Source organism: Papio anubis, chromosome 4 (genome assembly GCF_008728515.1).
Source record: "Papio anubis isolate 15944 chromosome 4, Panubis1.0, whole genome shotgun sequence".
In the NCBI taxonomy this organism is placed as follows: Eukaryota; Metazoa; Chordata; class Mammalia; order Primates; family Cercopithecidae; genus Papio; species Papio anubis.
In genome coordinates this window covers 97,204,557-97,222,493 of record NC_044979.1, presented here as the reverse complement: position 1 = coordinate 97,222,493, position 17,937 = coordinate 97,204,557, and the positions used below count along the sequence as shown (strand labels likewise).

Below are 17,937 nucleotides of genomic sequence, written 5' to 3'. Positions count from 1 at the left end.
CCAGGCCCCTGGTGCGAGTGGAGAAGGAGAGAATAAGGGAGTTCACCGATTGCTAAGGCGCACGAGTGAAGAGCATAGAGTGAAGGCCTGGTTTCTCATGGCCCTTGCTCCAGCTCAAGAACTCGCACCCACTAATAGGGGAGCGCTAGGGGAGGGGCAACTCGGAGCCATGCCTGGAGTGCAGGCCGGCAGGGAGCAAAGCCACCTTTGTCACCGCCCCTCCTGGCGCAGGACCTTCAGGTTTCCTGTTTGGAGGAGGAGGGGTGGGGAACCCGCAAAATTCAATAAAGCAAAAAGGGGAGGAGGAAGGATGGGGCCTGGCGGGGCCTTTGCGGCGGCCCGAGCGTTAGTGTCCCTACTCTGGCCTGATCGGCTCGCCCCTGAACGGGCAGTGCCCGCCGCTGGCGTTCGGGAAGAGAGCCGGGCCGGCTGGCTGTGCGCGCCCATTAATCTGCCGGGCGGGCGGCGGGCGGGCGAGCTGGGGGCTGTTTGTAACTTTGCTGCCTCGGTCGCCGCGGTCCCTGGGGAGCGGGCTCCGGCGCTCGCTCCCATTGGCCGCCGCGGCGTCAGCTGGTGCGATTTGCTGCTGTCGCTTTTGGCGTTCGGCCATCCAGAAACAAACCAGTTCGATGACTACTAATAGTTATAGCCAGATGTACTAATACACAACAAATCACAGTCCTGCAGAGGGGCGCGCAAATGAGTTCCTATTTTGTGAATCCCACTTTCCCCGGGAGCCTGCCCAGCGGCCAGGACTCCTTCTTGGGCCAGCTGCCCCTCTACCAGGCCGGCTATGACGCGCTGAGGCCCTTCCCGGCCTCGTACGGGGCGTCGAGTCTCCCGGACAAGACGTACACCTCACCTTGTTTCTACCAACAGTCCAACTCTGTCCTGGCCTGCAACCGGGCGTCCTACGAGTACGGGGCCTCGTGTTTCTATTCTGATAAGGACCTCAGTGGCGCCTCGCCCTCGGGCAGTGGCAAGCAGAGGGGCCCCGGGGACTACCTGCACTTTTCTCCCGAGCAGCAGTACAAACCCGACAGCAGCAGCGGGCAGGGCAAAGCACTCCATGACGAAGGCGCCGACCGGAAGTACTCGAGTCCCGTTTACCCTTGGATGCAGCGGATGAACTCCTGCGCGGGTAAGGCATATCCCAAGACAGTGGAGGGAGAGGGGAAAGGAGGCAGGAAAAGAAAGAAAGAAGGAGGAAACCGAGTAGAAAGAGGAATAGAGAGAAAGGAGGAAAGAACTAGCAAAGTTTCTTTGACTTTTTAAAAGAGAAGAAAAAAATCAGTTCCCAATGGGGCAATCAGGCCATGGCAGAGGAAGGGCAGGGCCCCAGTGTCCATGTAAGGTGACACTTTAGGGGAGGATGGGGGCACTGAGACGTATATGAGACCTGTGACAGGGACAGCCTGAAGAGAGAGAGAGGCTGGTGGGGACCCATGCACCCTGGGTACCCTGCTCAGCTTCCCAAGCCAGTGGGCCTTTTGCACTGGTCACTGATAAATACCCTTTGCTTCCCAACCCCCTCTCCTTTCTGCCCTTCAGAAACCCGTACAGAGAGAGGTGGCCATTTGGCCTCTTCTAGTGTCTCCCCAAAGCCTTGGAGGGCCACAGCCCCAGACTCAGGATTTTTTTCTCTCTCTCTTCCCTCACCTCCTCCCCCTTCCACTCAACTGCTCACTCTTAGCCAACTTCTGCCTTCTTCTGAGCCCATGCCTGAGTTCTTACACCTGTCTTGGAGGGATCCCCACCACCCTTGGGGATCTTTGGCACAGATCAGACAGCCCAACACAATCCTACATTGCTAGAAATCCTAGACTAACTATAGCTCCATCTCTTAGCCTCTGGTTTCCAAAGACTCCACAGGGAATCCCAAAGACTCCTAGGAATTCCCTAGGACAGAGCCTAATGCGGATTGTTAAAATTATAATGTTTTGCGTTAAAATCCACTTTATCCTTGGGTGAGTTCTGCATTTCTCAGAAGGGTCATATAATATGGGAGAATGTGTAAAGATTCAAGAGGGCTGACCATTTTTAACTCTTCAAAAAATGTGTTGAGTTCTGACATGGCTGGTCACAGTAGCATCCTCAGAGAGACCACTATGAATTCAGAGTGTGTACACTACTTACATGGTTCCACACCTCCCCCCCGCCCCACACACACACCCTGCATCCCCACAAAAACACGACCTGGGCGTCCCAAATTAAGAATGCCCATTCTGTTATTTTGATTGTAATGATTTTCCTATGAGGCAGATTTTTCAAAAACAATAATGTCCACCCCAAGTCGTTATAGGTGAAAAACATCTCGCTTGGTATGAAATAATCTCCCATTCAGTATGCTTTGGGCCCCAGACATAGTGGGAGAGGCTGGAGTGGAGGCGGGGTGGTTTTCAGTTCATATGCCCCTTGTGGGAGGCACCGGGCTGACTGGGTCAACCATCCAGGTCCTGGCTTACCGGCGCCCGGCTGTTTCTGCTCGCAGGTGCTGTGTACGGGAGCCATGGGCGCCGAGGCCGCCAGACCTACACGCGCTACCAGACACTGGAGCTGGAGAAGGAGTTCCACTTCAACCGCTACCTGACACGGCGCCGCCGCATCGAGATCGCCAACGCGCTCTGCCTCACTGAGCGCCAGATCAAGATCTGGTTCCAGAACCGCCGCATGAAGTGGAAAAAGGAAAACAAGCTCATCAATTCCACGCAGCCCAGCGGGGAGGACTCAGAGGCAAAGGCGGACGAGTAGACGCCTGGGCAGGGACCAGGCCAGCGCTGCAACCTCCTTCGGCTTTGCCCCCTTGCCCTCGCCTGCTCCCCAACTTTTCTCCCCGCCTGCTTCCATCGGGGGCTTCCGCAACTTCAGGGGAGCCCGGAGCTTTGCAAGCGTCTGTGCATTTATTTCTTAAAAAACAAAACAAAACAAAACAAAACCTCACACACAGCCAATACCAGCAGTGGAGCGGGGCGCATTGCACACACCCAGTCCCGCTCCACAAGGCTGCCCAAACCGGCTCCCGAGTTCTGGGGTGCGCCCTGAATGCGTCCGGGGCTGCTGTGCTAGTGCCTCTGAGCTCCCCGACCTCGGAACGCCGAGCTGCTAGGGAGGAAAGAGCCCTGGGCCGAGCCCCGTTTCGCGTCTGGGAGTCTGTGCCTAGGTCCCTCGCCAGTAGGTCCCGAAGGGCATCATCAAATTATCTCTGACCAGTGGAAAGAGGGGTTCTAAGTGCTGGAGCCCGGCCTTGTCGCGGCCTCCCAAGCGGCCTCCCAGAACAGGAAGCTCAAGGAACAAAGGGGGCCCCAACAGAGCCCAGTCTCTCGGTCCCGCGTGTGCAACCGTCAGTGGAAAAGAAGCAGCCTCAGCCGAGGCAAGCTAACCTGGGCGCGGGTGGAACATTACAGCCCGGGGAGCTCCTGGGATCCCTCAGGCCCCCGGCTCCGGATTCCCGCTCCCTGCCTCCGATAGCGCCCGCGTCGCCGCCACAGCAGCGTTCAGGACCCAACGAGGGGCCCAGGGCCATGGAAGCCGCCAGAGTCCTGGCTTCCAGACGTGCCAGGGGCGCCTGCAACGCGGGGCCTCCAGCGGGGAGACTCCACTTGCCTCTCAGCTATATTTGTGATTTACTTGAGTCTTTCGGAGCCGTGGAAAATAACTACAGAGATACTACGCACTGCCACGAAATGCTTCCATTATCGCCCTCATTTTACTCCTGGAGGTCTAAGCAAGACCCCAGTAACCGGCCCCACGGATCCCCAGACCCCAAGCAGCCTCTGTGGCTGCAGGGAGCCTGGGCCCACTCGCTGGGTTCAAGGAGAACCCTCCAACTTGGGGTCCGGCTGGCTCGAGGAACCGGACCCTGTGATGAAGATTTTCCAGGCTGGATACGTAAGCAAATCAAATAGCAAACTAATGACACGAAAACCATATTCACACGAAAGAAAAATCGACTACAGTTATAAAAGTGTATGGAATTTGACCTCGCCTTGCAGAAACATTACACAAAAGCTATCTTTAATAGACGCCTGTCATTTAAGAGCGGCAGGGACACTGTCCCTCATGCGCTCGCAAAAACAGAGCCGTAATTGTAGCTGCTGCTGCTGCGGGCAGGATTTATTTATCCAGTTGGCTAAATGGCTTTCCCCCTTCCCCGAAGGTGATATCTGTATTTTCAAAATTCAGAGCTGCTGGCAGGACGGGCAGAACCGACCCCAACCTCGACACAAAAATAAGAGGGGCTGCAAAACGGGGGAAATAAAGTTGTTGTAAATAAAATGCAAGTCACCACCTTCCCCCAATCCTCTGCATCCTCGCCGGGCGCGCGATCGGCAGCTGACGGCCTAACAATTGGTACATCCTAATGGAACTGCGAGGGAAATGCAATAATTTTGCCATAATGGGCTGTAACCTCAATTCGACCCCGGCCCTTGCAGCCCCCGGTCGGAAACTGGGCGATGCGCCCTGCCTCCAGCGGGTGGCGCTCGAGTCCGACTGAACGGCTGCAACTGGCGGCGGGCACGCGCCCGAGGCGCGCGCGCCACCCCTCTCGCCTCCACCCAACTCCCCCATTAGTGCACGAGTTTACCTCTAGAGGTCATCAGGCAGGATTTACGACTGGACAACAAAAGCACGTGATTCGAAGTCGTACCCCATATTTGGGTGCCTACGTAGGAGGGAACCAAGTACATGTCCCAGTCATTTCCATAATTCATCATAAATTGTGCAAGGGTGCTATAGACGCACAAACGACCGCGAGCCACAAATCAAGCACACATATCAAAAAACAAATGAGCTCTTATTTTGTAAACTCATTTTGCGGTCGCTATCCAAATGGCCCGGACTACCAGTTGCATAATTATGGAGATCATAGTTCCGTGAGCGAGCAATTCAGGGACTCGGCGAGCATGCACTCCGGCAGGTACGGCTACGGCTACAATGGCATGGATCTCAGCGTCGGCCGCTCGGGCTCCGGCCACTTTGGCTCCGGAGAGCGCGCCCGCAGCTACGCGGCCAGCGCCAGCGCGGCGCCCGCCGAGCCCAGGTACAGCCAGCCGGCCACGTCCACGCACTCGCCTCCGCCCGACCCGCTGCCCTGCTCCGCCGTGGCCCCCTCGCCCGGCAGCGACAGCCACCACGGCGGGAAAAACTCCCTGAGCAACTCCAGCGGCGCCTCGGCCAACGCCGGCAGCACCCACATCAGCAGCAGAGAGGGGGTTGGCACGGCGTCCGGAGCCGAGGAGGACGCCCCTGCCAGCAGCGAGCAGGCGAGTGCGCAGAGCGAGCCGAGCCCGGCGCCGCCCGCCCAACCCCAGATCTACCCCTGGATGCGCAAGCTGCACATAAGTCATGGTAAAGCCAGCCTTTTTCTAAATCCACGCGACCGCGGGGACGCGGCTCTCGGTCCCCCCTCTCTCCTCTGCCGCCCTCTCCCAGTCTCTCTCCTGGTCTCATTTCTCCCAGCCCTGCGGAGCCTCTCCTTGCCGTTCTCCCTCCTCTGCCTTCCTCCTTCCTCCTCTTCTTTGCAAGCACCCCGCGCTCACAAATAGTGGGGGAAATAGGCGTTCGCTGGGCCAGTTTAGACGTTGAAAGGGGCAGGAAGCAAAAAACTCCTCTGGAACCCCACGCCTTGGAAGGCGCTCCCGGGTCAGGCCAGCTGAGCAAGACGCAGAGAGGTAGAGGATGGCAGTAGGAGCCGTGAATCGGGCTTGTCAGGGCGGATAATTTATGAGGGCTACGCTGGGGAAGCAGCGTTACTAATTAGAGCCCCCGAAAAGGGGCTTGGGGGGAAGAATCAAGGCGAGAGCCGGCAGGATTCTGAATTTTGGGGGCAGGAGGGAGAGAGAAGGAAAGGGAAGGGAAGAAAAAGAAAGCAGGCGCCCCAACCCTGCAGGCTGGAAACTGGAGGCGGCTCTCGGGGCTGGAACTTTGAGGCAGGGTGACCCAAAGGCCACTTGGGCGCTCAGGAAAGGGCCTTGCTTCCTGGGTTTCTGTGCGGTGGGCAGCCTGGGAGGGCTGTGCCTCCCGATCGGGGCGCCCGGGGTAGGGCGCAGAGGGCAGGAGAGGGGCCAGGGAACGCCGGAGTCCTCCGGGACACGGCCCCAGCCTCAGATGGGCAGATTGTTCCCAGGATCCAAATCGTATTGTTTTCTCTCTAGAAAGGAAGAGGGAAGGAAATTCGGGAGGGGTGTGCGGGCTAGTAGGGAGAACTTGTTGAGCTTTTCGCCTGGGTTCCCTGCTCAGGACCCAAGCTTGTCCCCCTGGAGGACTTTGGAAGACAGGAGTTGGTGGCTAAACCGCTGACTTTTCTATTGCAGACAACATAGGCGGCCCGGAAGGCAAAAGGGCCCGGACGGCCTACACGCGCTACCAGACCCTGGAGCTGGAGAAGGAGTTCCACTTCAACCGTTACCTGACACGCCGAAGAAGGATTGAAATAGCACATGCTCTTTGCCTCTCCGAGAGACAAATTAAAATCTGGTTCCAAAACCGGAGAATGAAGTGGAAAAAAGATAATAAGCTGAAAAGCATGAGCATGGCCGCGGCAGGAGGGGCCTTCCGTCCCTGAGTATCTGAGCGTTTAAAGTACTGAGCAGTATTAGCGGATCCCGCGTAGTGTCAGTACTAAGGTGACTTTCTGAAACTCCCTTGTGTTCCTTCTGTGAAGAAGCCCTGTTCTCTTTGCCCTAATTCATCTTTTAATCATGAGCCTGTTTATTGCCATTATAGCGCCTGTATAAGTAGATCTGCTTTCTGTTCATCTCTTTGTCCTGAATGGCTTTGTCTTGAAAAAAAAAAAAAATAGATGTTTTAACTTATTTATATGAAGCAAGCTGTGTTACTTGAAGTAACTATAACAAAAAAAGAGAAAAAAACACACAAAAAGTCCCCCTTCAATCTCGTTTAGTGCCAATGTTGTGTGTTGCACTCAAGTTGTTTAACTGTGCATGTGCGTGGAAGTGTTCCTGTCTCAATAGCTCCAAGCTGTTAAAGATATTTTTATTCAAACTACCTATATTCCTTGTGTAATTAATGCTGTTGTAGAGGTGACTTGATGAGACACAACTTGTTTGACGTGTAGTGAATAGTGACTCTGTGATGAAAACTGTGACTCCAAGCGGTGTGTCCCTGCGTGCCTTTGTAGGACCCTTTGCACGAACTCTGGAAGTGGCTCTTATAAGCGCAGCTTCAGTGATGTATGTTTTTGTGAACAAAGTTACAAATATTGTCCAAGTCTGTCTGTTTTAAGCAAACTGTGATCAGCTTTTTTTTTTTTTTTTTTTTTTGTATTTGTTTTTAAGGAAAAAATACTGACTGGAACAAAAAATAAACTTTCTATTGTAAGTTCATTTGGTCTGGTTTGTGCCAAATAGTGAGTGGCTCTGTCTGCTTTTCTGTCTGTCTGTCCAGTCCTGGAAACCGTTGGGTCTGAGGCTACCTGAGCAGATGACCTGTGCAGGGAGACCTCATACCAAGACTGGCCCATCGCTTCCCTAACTCTGACCCATCACAAAGTTCAGGGCAGAAGGTGGAAAAAGCTGTAGGCGGTTCCAAAGCTCCAGGCCACCATGCCCATCTCTGAGGAAACCAAGTTAACTTGCTAGGTACAAAAAAAAGAGAGAAAGAGCAAGAAAAAAGGAGAAAAAGCCCAGGGCTTTGTTAGCCACCCTCAGGCCACACAGATCCTGCCTCTTTCCTAAGGCTGTCCTAGGCCTCCACTTGCTGAAGACGCTGCTCTGTCTGGCTGTGGACCCCAAACCCTCTGCCCTTAACCCATCCCAGCACCCCTTCCCCACTCTTCATCCTGGACCCAGTTGGCTTCTTTTGCTACTATTAATTTGCTACAAATGGAAGGTACTTACCCCATCCTAGCTCGATTGGGAAACTCCTCAGAGCAGCTAAAGCGCAACTAGAGATTTGCACATTTACCGACTGCTTACACTGATGCCGTCTTTCCTTTTAAAAGTTATAAAACAGTAAACTTTATAAGCCCCAGTTCCGGCTATATGACATTTGGGTGCCAAATGAATAGGGTTTTGTCTATGAATTAGATCGTAAAATCATCCATAGCACAGACAGATCGGCTCACTGGCTATAAAACGTCACGTGGGGCCATTAAAGTAAGTTTTATGGTTTTGGGGAGTTGACATCCAACATTATATACCACATAACATATAATCTCACTAACGCTGGACTCCATTTGACTCTTTTGCAGGCTACGTGTGCCGCCTGGCCATTCAAACTGTCAATTTTAGGTCCAGAAGTGTCCAAACCACAAGTTCTCAAAACTCTGAAAAATGGCTCCCTCCGAGTTAAGGTAAGCTCGCCTCCTGAGCGCTTTCAAGTTTATTTGTACTTTGGAAACTTTCTCTCTCTGTCTCTCTCTCTCTCTGGTTCAATAGCTCTGAGGCTGCCTCTGAATTCGAAAAGGCAGAGCAAACTTTCCCTCTGCCCAAAAGAGCAGCGCCAGGAACCAGCTCTGCGGAGGCAGCAGGGTGAGCAGCGCCTGTGGCCACGCCGCATCCCCAGGCCTAACTTTAATTGCTGCACAACCGCGGATGTTAATGACTTCCGCTGCTCCCGCCGGCGTGCAAAAAGATGATTTTTTTTGTGTGCGAATGGGCCTGTGTGTGGGAACCTGGCAAGGCCGCATCCCCAGTCCCCCGCGCAATTGCTGGCCCGGCCGGGGCCGGCTCCTGGGGGTCGCGGAGCCCTGGGGTGGGGGCTGGGAGACAGGGGGGCGCCGGCCGCGGGCGCCGAGGCCGCGCTGCGCTCAGGAGTTTGAAAGAAAGGCCCGGGCAGGGCCGAGGCCGACTCTGGCGGGATTCCTTACGGGGCTGTGGCAATATGTCTTCGCGGGCCGGGGTCATCTGGCAGGGCTGAATTGAGGCAGCGGCCTTCGGGGCTGGGTTTCAGGCTAGCTCGCGAGACCAGGAGGGTGGCAGAGGCCGGCGAGGCGGGGGCTGCACCTCCAGCCTGGGCTCCCGGGTTGCAAGGTGGATCCTGGGCTGGTAGGGCCCACTGGACCCTGAGGACCAAGGGTCCCCACCCTGGTGTGTGAGGGTGCTCAGCACCCCCTCCCCCGCACCCGGGACCAGGCCCTGAACCCTGTTAGCCTGCACGTTCTTTTTATTTCGGTGGGACTGTTCTCACCCGCCTGTGAGTCTGAAGCAATAAACTTTATGGCCGGATTTAACTTTAGTCTTTGAATCCCCAGGCTAATTGAAAGGGGTTAAAGCGCTTTCTTTTCTTCCGCTTTGCCTTTCTTCTCCCTCTCTTCTTTCCTTTTCCTCTCCTTCTTTGTAGAATTAAAAACATCTAGGCACAGGACCCTCAGAAGGCACCTTAGGCGGCCCCCTAGATAACATTAAGATTGGAGAAATTCACTCCCCCTCAACATGCAGGCGAATTCTCTGTTCCAAACTGTGCTCTAAAGTTTTGGGGGGAAATTGAGGTGTCTTCAATGCCCAACTTAAAAGTCCCCAGAGCCATTAGGTTGTTTTTCCTGACACATCATAAACGGTAGTTTAGGGAAGAAATTGGTCCTTTGTCAGTAGGAGATTTCCGCCTTTCTTTTGTTAGCTGCTCTTTCTGTTTGATCCCAGGAAATTTACATAATCTATGATTTCCAGAACAATCTCCAAAATTGCACCAATGGGTGAAGTAAGGTGAAATACGTTTATCCTGGGTACAATTCCATATTGGCCCCAGTCACCCCTTCTGGCCCCAACCCTCCATATTCTTCAATGGCAAAACCCAAGCCCAGTGCCTGGGGACTGTGGCCTGTCCCGGGATCTTTTTCTGGATGGGTACCCACAAGGGACCCAGTAGATTTCCCTCAATCCTATTTTAGGAATTAAGCCAAATTCTCCTACTGCATTCAGAAATGAAACAAAAAATAGGATCTGCTTTTCTCCTTAGGAGCTGGGCAGTTTTCAGCAAGTATTAATTGGCAAAGATACCTATTAAGTGCTTAAAGTGAAAAAACTGAAAGTATAGATTTGGAATTTCAATAAACTTTATTGTGCAGAGGCCACCTACACTCAACATAAGTCCAACAGATGTCCCCAAAGTCAGAGGTCCAGAAAGCAAAACCTAGAAAGTTTTTTTTTGAAAAATAGAAACCCTCCCACAAGTGCTACTTCTCATGAACAGTGGCAAGGTGAAGAATCCTGAAGTAATTGTATGTAACCTATTAAAGTAAACATTGGTACTTCAGCAATCGAGAAGATGTGTCCACATCTTAGTGGGAACAAGGATATAAACTCTATATGGGTATGGGTTCTCTTTTATAATGTTATGTGTCTGTGAGAATACTGGATTCCTTTTTTTGCTGCTCTGAATTGTAGGCTCCTTATTGAAAATATTGGGTTAGGGTTCCATTTTAGTTACTCATTTGGTGATCTTGCTTGAGTGATTTCTTGGTGATTGAAATTAGAAAAAAAAAAAAAGTGACAGGGATTCTGCCAGTTTAGTTTGAGTAACTTACACAGAAAATATCCACACTACTTCATGGCCATATTCCACCTTGGGGTGTGGGAATGAGCAGAAAGCCTGTTGAAGTCATATCCAGCACCACAGAACATAGAGAATCTTTCCAAGGAATGAGAAAAATTACAGGCTGTAAATATTGTCAGCTTGCTTATTTCTGTCTGTTTTAATCTTCACAAAACTTAAGTAGAATTTAAGAGAGCAGGCAAACCCACATGGCCACATGGAATTAAATGACTTTAAAAATACATCATGCAGTCAGACCTATACGTTATTGGAGGATTTTTTTTCTTTCTTCCTATTTTCATAGAAAGCATAATAAAGAGGATGGCTGGTTTTCTGCTCATTCTGTAGATAAGTTATTTCTTTTGTGGATTCTTTTGGGTTGTTCTTGCAGAGGAACTTTCTAAGAAAAAATATGTCTGTCACTGAGGGCTTTATGAAGACATCCAGCCTCAGCCAGTGGCAGAAGTGCGTGTGTGTGCTCCTCCTCAGCGGCAATGTGCGGGGGCTCGTTTGTTCCCACAAGCTGAAGAGACAATATTTCTGAACTATAAATACAACAGGAAGCTTCTGGTCACACTTACTTAGGGGTTTGTTAGGGTTTCCATGGTCTAATTTCACAACATTATGCCAAGATTCCTTTTCTCCTGCTCTTTCCCCTGCTTCATTGTTGGCAGCTCTGGGAGAGCAAGACAGAATTTCCTACCAAAAATAGAGTCCTGTTCATTTGCTGAGATTCTGAGAGGACTATATTGAAATAATTAGTGAGTGGAAAGCAAATCACATCTTAAAAGATGGGCAATTAAGGAGGAAAACAATCTTTTTAGCTTAAAAGATGCCCTTCTCAGCCTCTCCCCTGACTTGGCTGGGGGTCTGTCCATGGCTTGCCCACCATGGAGAGTGCAGAGCATTGTGGGCTCCATCCCTTTGGTTTCTAAGGAGGAATTTCCTTCTAGTCAATGGCAAAACTATAAACGGGGCTCCCAGGCAGGGCTGAGGGGGTCAGCCTAAGCTCCCACCCACATAGCGGAGGGGATCCACAGCCCCAGCCATTCTAAGCCCCAGAACTTGAAGGTCTGCCCAGGTTTGTTTTGTTTGGTGTTGTTCACAATAAATTTGTTCTTCTCCCACCAGATCCCCTCCCCACAAGCCAGTCTTTTCAATAATAATATTTGTTATGAAGGTTATTAGATAATTATTGCGATTTTGTGAAGCAGCCCTTGCTGGAGGTGAAGTCTGTCATCGCCTAACAAATGACGCCCGCGCAGTTCACTGCCGGGTTAAGTAAATGCAGAGAAGATAAATCTGCACACCCTAGGAATCGCCAGCAGAGCACGCTTTAGTACAAGTTCACAGTCAACTCACCCGCCTGGGCCAGCTCTCCCAACAATTAGGGCTGCGTCTTTAGTTTTAAATAAAGGGAAAAAGTGTCTCCACCTCCCAGTGCTTGCTTTCCCCCATCTTCTCTTTTCTTTCACTTTTTGCAAGGTTCTCCCATTCTGCTCCAAATTTTCCTCGTAAAATAGAATCACGAGGGATTTCAAGTTAATCTAGTACCTAGTTGCTGACAAAGGGGTCGTAGGCTGATTTAACAAAAAGTCCAGTCACAAACACTGAGGAAAAATATCCATTTCACCCTCCAATTTCAAATGGCAGTGGCAGAAGCAGGGTGTCCTGAGATGCTAGGGGGGCCCCTTCCCCCTGAAAGAAGAGGCTCAGCTTTGTGTATCTTTGTGGTTAGTGTGTTACAACTGCAGGTCAAAAAGTTGAGGGTCAAAAGTTTACATTGTGCAGTGCTCTTAGTCATCTGCCCAGACAGAGTTTGATGTCAATGTTAGAGCTGTGATCTTGACTATCAGCACAAAAGATAAAATGGCTCGGAGTGACGCGTGTATCACAGTATGGACTCCAGGTGAACCCTAGTGGTTGAATGACCTCAATTACGGAGGAAAGGATAGAAAATTCCTCTTTTCAAGAGTAATACATGCTGTATTTCATCTTGAATTATCGCTCCTGTTCCGAGGGAATAGCAGCAGGTAAATAGGCATAGATTACTGAAACACCAACACCTTAGGTGTTGGAGAACCAGGAGTCTGTGGGTTTGTCACAAAATAAAAATGCTAAAAACTCATCTATGGAGCTTTAAAAACTAATGTCGCAAGTTTCCAATATTTCATTATGCCTTCAAAGGCAACAGAATGGTGCAGGAAACCTCCTTTATTTGAAAAGAGGGATTTTGATTGGCCAGTTTTTTGTCTTTTTAGTACATATCATGACCCCTAAAGTGTGTAAGAACAAATGCAAACACAGGCACTTCTTGCAAAATGTAATCTTTGCAGTTTTCAAACATAGAATATGCTTTTTGTGAAACTACAGTCCGCTGAATGCAAAGCATTCTGAGATCTGAGAAGGGGAAGGAAGGAAGTGGACACCCTCCTGAAAGACACAGAATTCTCCCTTCACCCCTTCCACCAGCACTACCAGTGACAAAATGCTTATTGGTGCCATGAAAATGTTCCTGTTTGGAAATTTTTGTTGTTTATTATTAAACCACAATTGAATGTAAGAGAAGTACTACAAGCTATAAGTGAATAACTAGACTGTAGGGAATGCAGAAAGGTGAAATCCACAAATACCAGGCCACTGTGTAAGACAACCAGGACAGAATAGAATATTTTCTATTCTTCAGAATGTACTTTTTAATAATACACGTGGAATTGAAGAAAAAGTCAAGGAGAAGAGAAAGCAACCTAAGCAGAAGGGTAGGAGAGCAGAAAAGAAAGGGAATAGTGTATTAAGGAAGCCGACTGGAACCATGCCTCATGTGTGAGTTGCAACTGAAGAGCTAAACAATATTTTATTTTTCATGCATCTAGAATGGCTTTAAGTGTTGGTGCTATAATAATCTATTTTCCAGAGGACATATTTCTCTTTTGTATGAATTGACCTTCAAGGGATCAGTATAGGAAAACAGAGAAGAGAAAGGTGAAATATTTTCCCTACGTTTTTCTTTTTTAACTTTGGAGATAATTCAACTACTCAGAATGTAGACTCTTGAAGGAATGTTTAAGATCATCCTAATATATCTTGGTTGATTGGATTTAACAGTGCCAGGTATGTTCAGTTTTAAAATAAATATTTCCCAAACACTGCCTTCATGGAAGTAATCAGGGTGCTTCTGTGCAACGTGTAAAGTTTTCACTCTGGCCAAGAGCTTGAAGCCAAATGGGGGTTTGCCAGATGAAACAGAAGAAAGGAAACAACTGTGGTGATTGCTGTTGCAGCAGTGAACATTTCACCACATTTGGGCTAGTGAAATGAAGAAAACTGAAACCCCTCGATAAGTCAACAAGACAATTATGTGTCTCTTTGGGAAAAACCTTTTTATTGTGTTTTTTGTTAAAAACGTGACACACCTTAGAAACATGTCAACTTCAAAAACCACAGATATCTCGCCGGGCGCGGTGACTCAAGCCTGTAATCCCAACACTTTGGGAGGCCGAGATGGGCAGATCACAAGGTCAGGAGATCGAGACCATCCTGGCTAAAACGGTGAAACCCCGTCTCTACTAAAAAATACAAAAAACTAGCCGGGTGAGGCGGCGGGCGCCTGTAGTCCCAGCTACTTGGGAGGCTGAGGCAGGAGAATGGCCTGAACCCGGAAGGCAGAGCTTGCAGTGAGCTGAGATCCGGCCACTGCACTCCAGCCTGGGCAACAGAGCAAGACTGCGTCTCAAAAACAAAACAAAACAAAACAAAACAAACAACAACAAAAAAAACCCATAGATATCTCTTAGTTAGTCTTCAAGGTAAAAGAAAAGGGTACTCCCAGAAGTTATTGCTTTTAGAGTGCTTGCTTCTTTATTTGGAGGATTTTGAACCTCAGGCCTCTCAAACAATCCAAGTTAAAATTCATGTGTAATCCCAATATGAATATCAGTCCTCATCCCTGGGTTGTGTGCATTATTTTAAACTACTACAAGAAAATTACCCCCAAACTATTAATTGGTCAAATGGCTGGTAAAGTGTTGTTCCTCTCAAATCTTGTGTCTAATGTAGGTGTGGGGGGAAGCCTTCAAATGCCACCATCAGGCGTTTTGAAATTCTGCCACTCCACTGTTCAGCTCCAGAAACACGCATCAGATAGAGAACAGTCTGGGGACTCTCGCTCTAAAGAACAAAGGACAAATACAGTCAATACATTCCATAACGTTTACATTTCCTTTGGCTTTTCCCCTTGGTTTTTCCTGAGAAGGAGTGACCTGGGCAAAGCACCCTGCTCGCTAAAAGACACTGTATAGACCTTTTACAAGCGCAAAGTCCAAGGCCGAGGTGAACTTCAGGTCAGTGCGTCTAACAAATATGAAAATGTCGGCTGGTGAAGGGCGCGCCTTGTGATTTAACAAAGACTGTCAATGTGTAAGATTAATAAGAAACAAAATGCACACGGTGTCACTGTTCGGTCACTTTGAAACTTGGGACAGGATTGCATTCAAGAGAGAGAAGGCTGTTACAAATATATTCAAAATGATTCAAATCAGATTCAAACCAAGCTGCAAAACATTGCCTCCCTCTCACCCTCCCTCTCCCTCCAACTCCCTTCACTCTTCTCCATCTGGGATTTGAGGACATGACGAAAAGTTATTTCACCTAATGGGATTTTAAGAAAGGTTTTGTTGGGAATATGTTACCCCTGCACGTGGAAATGAGCAAATGTGCTCACCAGTTTCCTAAGGAAAGGATAACGCTTCCACCCCGCTTGGGACTGGAGCCAGTTGGTGTGCGAGGATTTGCATGCTCCCTCTCTGCTACATTTCAGGGCATCCCATCTTTTCTCAGGCGAGATGCTGCTGGTAAACTTCAGTTTGTTTATTAATTGAGTTAGTTTCTTCCTGGCTTTACTTTGGTGTCTTGGATATTGTGTAAAGGCAAGAGGTATTTTAAAAAATGTTTTTCAAAAGATTATTTGATTCGATGGAATGATGCTACAGTTTGCAAAGGGAGATTGAGGAAGGTTCAGAAAAGGTACTGCGATTGTTTATTACAGCCATAAATCTTGCAGTAAAATGTCAAAATGTCGGTGTGTGAGATAACACTTGGTGGTCCTGGCTCCGTTTGTGTTTATGATACGAACCACAAAGACAAGTTACAGGCCTTGAGGGATTCTGTGTAAGGCCATCTTCCTAAAGTAATAGAAGCACACAAAACACAGGCACAGCTAACTCGTTTGGGTTAACCATATACAAAACAGTGCTTATGTCTCATTAATACTTAAAAATAGAAACTTGGTACAAGGTTCTGAGGCTAAACAACAGAATTTTTGTGTTTTAGTGTCTGTAAATATTAAACAGATATGGTTAAGACCTTGGTACTCAAGGTTGATGAAATGAGGAGGGAAGATTTCCTTGTCATGCTTTTTGTCCCCCTGAAACTTATAGGGTTCAGATTTGTAATACATATAACTATATATTATTTATATTACATTGTATACAACCTATGTATATATTATTTTTTCTTGCTAGGGAGAGATATTGGTTCAGGTAGATGTATCACAGGCTGAATTTTTCCTCCAGTCTAGAGAGGATGGCTAAAGATTACACTCAGTGTTGATTTCTGTCTGTGGCTCAGATTTCATTAAAAACAAATTTTCAGGGTGCCTCATGTGAATGGACAGCACTCTTCACACACACATACACCTAATATGGAAAATCTCTTTGTACCACTTCAGGGTGATTCCAGTTAGAAAGCTAATATGATCCCCTTTTTAACCTCTTTTCCTAAATTAGTTTAAAGATTAGTCCCATATAATAGGCTTTATGTGGCTAAGCATTAAATGACTATCCATCAAATGGATATATTCCAGCATTTAGTAACTCCTATGAGTAACCAATATGAATGAAGATAGAATTGACATTCCTTTTGAAGTGTCTCCAGGCTTAGGAAATAATTTTCCTTGTTTGCGTTCCAGACTCAGTTGTGAGAAGGTTGTTTATACTGCTCTTTGAAAAATCAACTAAGGTGCACCAGCTGAAAAATCCTTGTTTTTGCATGCCAATATGAAAATATTTTTAGAATGGTGACTATGCTAGTTTGCACTGCTTTAATCTAGGCAGAAAAATAGAGGATCTAGATATGTCTCTTACTCAGAAAAGAAAGGGAGAAAGTACACAGTACAAATAAGGCATAAGTATTTACTTCAAAGATCAACATTAGGTGGAATAAGTAATTTATTTGTTAATAATGGCGTAATTAGTGTACCCATCAAATTTCAATTACCAAATGGCAGGCAACAGTCTCCTCTCCCTCCTTTCCGGAGCTTCTGATATCGTTAATACGCTAATTTTCAGCAATTAAGAAATTATAGACTGTCCTGTAAATATAACTCTAGTCTCAGATACTGCCTGAGAAAGCAGGATCTAAAAGAGAAAACTTGAAATTCTTAGCTGGAAAAGACCCATCAGCAATCAGACCGGCAAGGCGTTTATTCTACCCTTAGCTTGTTTTTGTTTGGGGATTGTTCTGAAATAGGAAGTTATTGTTTTCAAAGCTCGGTTCTGTGGAGGTATTGCTTCTATCCATTCCCATCCTTGGGCCACCTTCTCTCTCACAATCGCACCTTGCAATCGCGGGCATATTTAGCTCTCACATCGACAACCCCATCAAATTAGATGCTATTACGAAGGTTCCAATTTTTCTTAGGAAAACGCAAAACAGATTGTCTCTGAAAGAAGGAAAAAATGAAAAGCGTCCATCCAGTTATAATGGAATGGCCTCGCTTTACATCCTTGAGTCGATTTCTCTTAGCTGCCCACCCACCCTTTGCAGCTTCTGCCAAGCTTCTCAAAACAAGGGCTCTCAGGCCGACACGCAAGGAGCAGGGTGTGGGGAAGGGGGATCTGCGGTTGGGAGAATGTGTCTGGTGGCCTCTCAGGGGCGTACATAAAAGCCAGGATGCCCCTTGGTCCCAACGCCCTCCTTTCCCCCGTTAGCCTAGAACCCCTGAAGGACGCGAAGCCTGACTGGGTTGCGCCCGAGGTCAGCGCTGAGTCGCGGCTGCCAGACTGCCCGAGGCCTAAGCCAGCAGTAGGGCAAGCAGAGGGCTCCCAAGAGGACCTACAGCCTGACAGGGCCCGAATTCCCAGGGAGAACCAAAGTTGGGGGGCTGGGGTCCAAAGCTCCTGCTCCCTCCCCCAGCCCAGGGACAGGACAGCAGCATCCATCACGCACCCGCGCGTTTCCTGATCCGGGTCCGCGCGCGCGGTGCGCCCATTGGTGGGGGCGCTGCACGTGGGGCACGGGGCGGGGCGCGCGCTGGGCTGGGGAGGAGCGGCTCGAACTTTGGTGGCGGCGTCTGCGGGAGGGGGAAGGGTGGGCACTTGACAGCGGGGGGAGGGGAAGGGCGCTGAGGAAAGGGGGATGGGAAGCGAGGCAGGAGGGGGAGGGGCC

The 17,937-nt window shown here is 49.0% G+C and overlaps 3 protein-coding genes across 5 annotated transcripts in view; all 3 read left to right on the top strand.

Moving 5' to 3' along the window:
• The first annotated feature begins 500 nt into the window (after window positions 1-500).
• On the top strand, window positions 501-2,987 carry HOXA6 (homeobox A6). The gene is made up of 2 exons (XM_031665330.1): window positions 501-1,141; window positions 2,492-2,987. The coding sequence occupies exons 1-2, from the start codon at window positions 700-702 to the stop codon at window positions 2,749-2,751; spliced, it is 702 nt and encodes a 233-aa protein (XP_031521190.1). The 5' UTR covers window positions 501-699; the 3' UTR covers window positions 2,752-2,987.
• HOXA5 (homeobox A5) overlaps window positions 2,786-17,937 on the top strand; it is a 31,546-nt gene continuing 16,394 nt past the window's right edge. For 2 of the 3 annotated variants that reach the window (XR_004183014.1, XR_644927.4), the window contains exons 1-3: window positions 2,786-5,349; window positions 6,315-6,626; window positions 8,213-8,314. Coding sequence is in view for 1 of the 3 variants with exons in the window: in NM_001168897.1 (NP_001162368.1) it covers window positions 4,788-5,349; window positions 6,315-6,565 (813 nt within the window). In the remaining 2 variants the exon portion in view is untranslated. Of the gene's footprint in view, window positions 5,350-6,314; window positions 6,627-8,212; window positions 8,315-17,937 lie in introns of those variants that run through there. The other variant, NM_001168897.1, reaches the window with a different exon arrangement.
• Window positions 8,213-17,937, top strand: part of HOXA3 (homeobox A3) — a 33,505-nt gene continuing 23,780 nt past the window's right edge. Inside the window, exon 1 of the mRNA XM_017956197.3 lies at window positions 8,213-8,314. The gene's annotated coding sequence lies outside the window, so the exon portion shown is untranslated. The remainder of the gene's footprint in view (window positions 8,315-17,937) is intronic.